Genomic DNA, 7,151 nt, shown 5'->3' on the forward strand with positions numbered 1-7,151 from the left:
AAAGCAATCACAAACCTCGGTAATAATCGTTACGGCGGCTGACCATCGTGGTCACGGTGTTCACCTGTCCATACTTTGGTCACACTCAAAGCCGCTTTACACGTATGCGAACACACGTAAGCTTGTGTGCCCGCATGATCTACGGTGTATGGTGTTTTTCAACTCGTTTTCTGTAACGGTCGAATTTACCCTCATCGCATGGAAACCGTGATATATGTACAACGAAGCACATTCGTACACACTGTTCATAATTACGACATTACGTTCGTTAGTTCACCTACGATTCGCATTAATTGCATACACGGTTGAAACGAAATAGAAAGGGTGTTTCGAGGCGACCGATCCAGTGCGGTATCAAGGATAACACCTTGTACCGAAATGAAATTACGACCTTGAACGAATTTGCTCACATTCACAATGCGCTATACAAAACTCGAACCCCTATCGCGTTGCGTGCAGTGACACAATGTTAGTTTTGAAAATTCTACGAATCCGGTATAAAAACAAGATATTCTGTTCAAGGAAAAAATTGCGAACGGTGTAATTAAAATTGGACGATCATCGAGGATTTGCATTTGATCGACATCAGGTTGTATCGTAATCATTGCTGTGAAAAAGAAAAAATAATCGCAATGACGCGATGGTCAATTTTCAACACGAAACTTGTTCCTACATCGGCTCTCCCTCTTTTTCTGCCTGGTCCACCTGCTTTCGAACGATCGTCTTTTTTTCCTTTCATCGCAGAACGCTCGGCTTCCCGCGAAAATACATAGTACGTATTTTTAACAATCGGTCGAATCACCCTTCGAATTCATAAATTATCAAATAATTGGCAAGCTCGGACGCAACTTTTTATTTGTATCACAAAACCTATTTCTTTTCGTCAAACTGTAAATTATCGAAACGCACGATTAATCTACGAAGATAAATATCATTTAGAGCAGTTTAGACATTGATTCGATCAACTATCAACTCTCGATCTTATCGGTTCAAATAACTATATTTTTGGCATTGCCAAAAGCATAAGCTAAGAAATTGACTAAATAAATGTGATATCTTTTATTTCCACGCGCGAAGAATCGAGATGATAAAAAGCTGAGAATGATTTAGAGAGGAGGAACCGCGGCACACACTCGTATAGGAGAGTATTCCGCGCGATCGTGATCGCTCTATACGTCGTGCTACTTAGAAAAAAATAAAAGGTAGGCTTCATGGCGCGAGCCTCGTCCCTTCTCTGACCAAAATCGCTTAGCATAATCCGTTGGACGGTTCGAGGGACGAAAGTGCGAGGGAGACGGAGGAACGAGAAGAAAAGCGTGATTGGTAAGTTGGAAAAGACGAGGACATATTGATAAGAGAAAGATGGAACGATAGTGAATGCGCGCCATTTTTACTGCGCATCCACGTTGGCGCACCAATCAGATTTGAATCCTGGAAGTCGGTGGAAGGGCACCGGACCTCGTGGCTTCGGCAAACGGTGGGCTCGAAAGAAGCTTCCTTGCCTTGAAGATCCAACCAGAACGAGTCTGACCGCCGAACGGTGAAGACTAGAAGTTATTTATTTAGTTCGGTTCTCGTGACTCTGCAAGAAAGATAGCGACGAATTTTCGAGAAAACTTGACAGAAAAGTGGAGGAAAACTGATCGACGTATAAAAAGAATAATTCTTCGAGGAACGCTGAACGTATGAAAACGAAGAAAACGGACCTGCACACCTTCGAATTTATCTGCAAAATAAGAAATACGTCAAGACGTTCGCACTTCTGAAGCGGAGAGCGGAGGATCAGAACAAAAGTGTTTCCTTGCAAGTTGATAATCCGATTTATAAAAACAGAAGACGTCTTCGAGATGCTGGTAGCTTCGATTTGTCGCGAAGTTCACTTCACAGTGTTGTCCAGTACTACGATGGCCTCGCGCGTACCACGTTGCCTGTTCGGTAAGCCGAATTCAAGGGAAACCGTGGAAATGCTGCACGAGGCGCTCGATGCGGAGAGAAGCAAATTCGCGAAACGATGGGGCGTCGATCCGCGATCCGAAGACAAGGAGAACAACTACCAGAGGAAACACAACGACAAGTACGAACAATCGCCGAAAAAACGGAGCAATCCGTACTCCAGACAAACCAGCATGCACGGTGAGTACAGATTTTTCGACAATTTTCTTCGCTCAAATAACGAAGTAAATGGTTTCTTGGTAGTATGTGATGCATCGAGCGTGACTCAGCATTACCTGAAAATTTCATGGAGTTTTATAAGTTTTCCATAAATGGTAACAAATTCTAACTGAAAGTATCCTTTTTTTCAATATTTCTGACAGAAACCGACAAAAAGTTCGTTTAGAACTGATCATATAGAGAGAATTTCGTTGTTTTTAATATCAATTAGTTTACCAAGTAATTCAGTAATTATAAGTTTTGAAGTGGAGTAGAATAACGAATCTGAAATAACATTTTGTATGAGAAACGTGTATAACGTGATATATCTGGTGGGATATCCACGAAATGAATATGAATTTGATAAGCTTGTTAGTACGGTGGTAAGAGCATCGTAGATTTTTGGCGGGAAAGCGACAGCGTTTGGCGAGGAAAGGGAAGGTAGAAGCGCAAGCGCAGGCCGGTCGCGTGGCTCCGACCTGTTTTCTTAGTCTAGCCTCGCTCCGCGTCTCTTCCGCCTTCTCTCTCCCTCCATCTTCTGATCTTCCCAAGCTTCTGGTTTTACGCGACTATCCAGAAACTTTCGACCCTGTCGGCTAACCACTATCGCTTTCCAAAATTACGAACCCACCAGCGTAGTTGGCCCTCCGGATCTTTTCTTTCTCTCTTACACACACACATACACACGTGCACGCGCGCATGCACGATACCGCCTCCCTATTAACATATAGCTCGTACATCTTTTCGTACACCAGAGACGTGTACCGTCTCGTTCACCACAATCTTTGTTCGGTTAATTCGTGTTGCGGTTCAATTGGTCGATGGAACACGTTTCCCGACTGCATTGCTAACAACTGACGCAAAAGTTGGAATGACGAATCGTTATAAATAAGAAAGCGATGTGCAAACGGATAGAAGGTCTAGAAAGTGTTCTCATAGGTTGTCGAATGAATCACGTCGATGAGTCACGCATGTTTGAAGGCGGACGAAATACCTGAAGGGTCCTCTGACTCATCGAAGGGCTCCAGTTTTCAAGGAGTAAGACGAACTTACGATCGCATTCCTTGGATTCTTTGGACCTAAGCGCACCTTGGAGTAGTTTTATCATGTACGTCAACGGTCGCTCGCTGCACAATGGATATCATGCAATGTCGGCCAAGTGCATATTTCGCGTGCGACCATTCGTCACTAATACTTTTACCGTAATTACTTGGTTAACTTTATTTGCTCGATTAATTCTCTATTCACTGTAGCTTTTATAAACGAGATATACAGGGCGTTCTACACGAAGTATTTACATGTTGGCTATTTTACAGAAGTACCATCGTGCGTGATAACAAGTCGCTGTATTATTCTTTGACCCAAAGTATACGAGAAGAACCGTGAAAAGTCAACGGAGCGAAACACTACAACAAACCCTTTCCCACTAACACCTGTTAACCTCCGCTACACCGCTGCGACGACTTCGGCGTCTTTTCCCACGATTAAATCAGACCCGCGAACACGCGATACCAACGGGACCTTTCGAAGGTCGTATACCACCTGTCGCAATACCCGGCTCCTTACGATCGCATTTGCATTTCCTTTATCCATCCGTTTCTCGTTACGACTATAAAGAGCAGCAATGCAGGTTAAGATACTCCCTTACTTCTTCCCTTCTTTCTCCTGATATACGTGCGGATCAACCAATCAAAAACTTTAAGCATCGTCCATGATCTTCGAGAATTGTGACGCGTTTCGAATAAAGAGAAGGGAGATTTAGGTATGTTCTTTAGAGAATCCAAAGGGAACTGACCTCCTTTTGAAATCCTCGGGTGGAAATTCTCCGTTCGATTGAGAAACTCTAGAGAAGGAAGGAGGGTGTACATCGAGGATCCACGCACAAAGGTAATCCCGATCTTTGTTCCCAAATCTTGCTCGGAACATATGGACAGATAGACGTTGCCCTCCGCGAAAATACGCAGTTGTAGGATATTTTGTAGATTGGCTAGGCAAGGAAACAGATGTTGACAGACGAAATTCTCGACGGAATTCAAGCCAGAGGAGAGAAACTAGAGGACGTTAGTTAAGGAAGCTTGGTTTCGCACGCCATATGGCAAACCAGTGCGAAAAGGGAGGACGAGAGAAAGGATCGTGATGTCCTCGACACATGGCCGCTCCTTCGATTTACTGCATCTCTTGCACTTGTCATTATCGCAAAGAATCGAGTCTCTTAGTTTGTACACCGTTAATATCGTTGATAATAATCGTCCCGCTATCGTGTTACTTGATACTCGTTTCCCCGATTACTATCTTTTTCAATTATCGAGTAAAATTACGTTTCTTAATTTTGAGATTGTCGATATCGTTGATAATAGTTTCAAGTCTAACCTATTTTCGATCAATTCTCAAATTCTCAAACAGAATTAAGTGCCTTCATTTTAAGTATCAATCGATATCTTTGATAATTGACTCGTTTTTGGTTTACTCAACTGTTAGTTCACTTTACTATTTTCAATTTCAACTATCGAATAAAATCAAGTTCGCTAAGTATGTTCCTAAGTTCGATCGATTTTCGTTTCCTTAATCCTGATTGTTTCTTAATTTTGTTAAAAAAGAGAAAGATTACAAAGGAAGAATACAAAGAAGAAATAGTCAGCGTGACACCATTAACGCGAAATCGTACCTGCTGGGCAAAGAAAAGACAAGAGATTGAGTAAAAAAAGGAAACAGCAAGGGTGCTCAGGTGACTACCTGATCAAAAATAGGGTGTCCACAAGACGTTTTGTTCGTCCATGGCTTTTGTTGTGGAAATTTTTGTGCTTCTCGCGTGGTGTGTTCCCCATACTACGTTAAACTGCGTCGCAATAAACTGAACCCTCCAGCTTTACAAGTGTGTCGTTCTACTACTCTTCGACGAAACCTTACGACTTATCTTCGAACAAAGATATGGCAACGGTTTTTATTTCAAATTTCTCATTCTTTTTTCTTTTTACGGTAAACTACAGACTAGACTAGAGGAACTACAAACGAGTTAATTCCTTAATTTATTATGCATCGAGCAACGCATGTATCGTACTTTAAATTTCAATTAATCGCAAAATGTGCATACTAATCTATAACTTGACCCCATTTTGCTTATTGCAGATTATTGGCGAGCTCGGAAGGTATGCGAGGTGAATAAGAAGCCTCTTGCTTCATCGGTAGATGCTTCGAAGCAACAAAACGAAACGTCGAAGACGTCGAAGACGATGAAATCATCGAAAAAGGCGGCACAAAACTGAGAAAGAGAGCTTGTATTTAACTGCAGCTACTTCATCGTGGCAAGAGCGTCGCGGATCCTGTATATTTATTTGTCATCGCTCTTCCCTGATACCGTCGTCATTGTAAATTAACTGATCATCGACGTTGTCCTCGTTAGCATTAATTGCCAATTGTTAAGCATGTTATTTCTGTAAATAATTTGTCGGGTGATATATATGGAGGTTTGGATGAGCTCGCTATGGTAGATGTTTTGACTTAGACGAGATAGAAAAATTCTTTCGTCGTAGTCAAAACACGAGATTATTATTAATGGAGATATAATGACGTCTGTAATGACAAACGTTCTTTAAATCAATCGCAGAGTGAGCCATCGAAAGCCTGATTCGGTTGATTCTTCGGTGAATCAACAATGCAGCGCCTCCAAAGAATAACTGAATATGAAAGAGTGAAAACTCCACGCTGTTTGATCTCGTCTTCCGAGATACCGAAGTCCTATCTATATTTGAATAATTAAAAATATAAAAAACTCTAGTCATCTAGTCATTTAAGTAAAATTAAATAATAAACGATCGTACTTTCGTAGATTTCCGCTGTGTGTATTCATTTATCCCCTTCCTCGTAATTAAATTAGAATTCTAAATGAAACGTCCGTTGATCGTATGTAATTATTGGGTATTCAACGCACGAGAGTCAAATGGAATCATCGAAAATTAGGCAGCTGAGGAATACGAATGCTATTTTGTAACGAACATTTTGTAACATTCACCTGGATTCTAACCATGACGGCTCGCCGCGATGCACGCATACAGGGTAAATTATAGGGTGGCACAAAATAATGATCACAAACGTTACCAAGTAGAATTAAAAATTTTAATAAAAATAAGCTATAATTCCTACGCGTAAAATATGAATAACCTCGTCTACATTATTATTAATCGTATTGTACATCATGAAAAAATAAGGCAAAAGACGATCAAACAGAAGAAGAATGACGATTACCGCACGATTTTTTTGGTAGACCCTGTGTAGGTGCGTGTCGGGGCATTTACTTATCTTTGACGTGCTATGAACATGGGGGGTGGCAGAACACGGTATACATATATATGGTTAATTATAATGCGTGATGCACCATAGGGTCTTCTACCATGGGGGAACCTTACGAAGGGAAGCAGCTGGTTCGTGCTTTTAATGGCTGTCATCCTAGCTGGTCATTTCGATAATGGTAACTAATACGGCTGGTTTCTGAGGTCTGTACTTACAATCCTGTTAAATCGAATATCGGCCGAAAGCTCGGGTCGATCTAACGATTTCCGAACCGCAACGACATCCAACGAACACTGCCAACGTCTAACAATCTCCTATTTTCAATGTTTAGTATATTTTCACGTATACGCGATATTGTTTATGGTTAGCGTTAAATATGCTTGATATTAAGGGAGACGAAGCGCTAGAATCTTGCATCGCAACTTTCGAGTATAATTGGAAACCTAAAACAGGACGTGACCTCATCGGGTTATTGTATCCAAGATCGTTAAGGACCCGGTCGTTGCGATATCCAATTACTCGAGAAAAGAGAGAAGAAGTTCTGAGTGTAAAGTAAAAGAAAAAAAGAAGAGAAAGAGGAGAGGAAAAGAACAAAGACGCGTTATGGTAGGGGTAAATTATAGGAAAAAAGAGAAGGCAAGGGAGAGGACGACCGCGCCATCGTAGATCATATTTTCACTTTACAGAATTCTTATCGATGCTTATGAAAATCC

At 41.4% G+C, this 7,151-nt stretch overlaps 1 protein-coding gene across 1 annotated transcript; it reads left to right on the forward strand.

Annotated features, from left to right (window-relative positions):
• The first annotated feature begins 1,501 nt into the window (after positions 1-1,501).
• Positions 1,502-5,976, forward strand: LOC117155720 (uncharacterized). Its single transcript, XM_033331989.2, has 2 exons — positions 1,502-2,133; positions 5,278-5,976. Exons 1-2 carry the CDS (start codon positions 1,848-1,850, stop codon positions 5,412-5,414), a joined length of 423 nt encoding a protein of 140 aa, XP_033187880.1. The 5' UTR covers positions 1,502-1,847; the 3' UTR covers positions 5,415-5,976.
• The last annotated feature ends 1,175 nt before the right edge of the window (positions 5,977-7,151 follow it).

Source organism: Bombus vancouverensis, chromosome 6, assembly GCF_051014615.1.
Source record: "Bombus vancouverensis nearcticus chromosome 6, iyBomVanc1_principal, whole genome shotgun sequence".
Lineage (NCBI taxonomy): Eukaryota > Metazoa > Arthropoda > Insecta > Hymenoptera > Apidae > Bombus > Bombus vancouverensis.

Excerpts from the sequence above, each read along its gene's own strand:
- LOC117155720 (XM_033331989.2), top strand. The coding sequence starts at position 1,848 with ATGCTGGTAGCTTCGATTTGTCGCGAAGTTCACTTCACAGTGTTGTCC. Across the intron at positions 2,134-5,277 it reads CAGACAAACCAGCATGCACG|ATTATTGGCGAGCTCGGAAG; the intron begins GTGAGTACAGAT and ends TGCTTATTGCAG.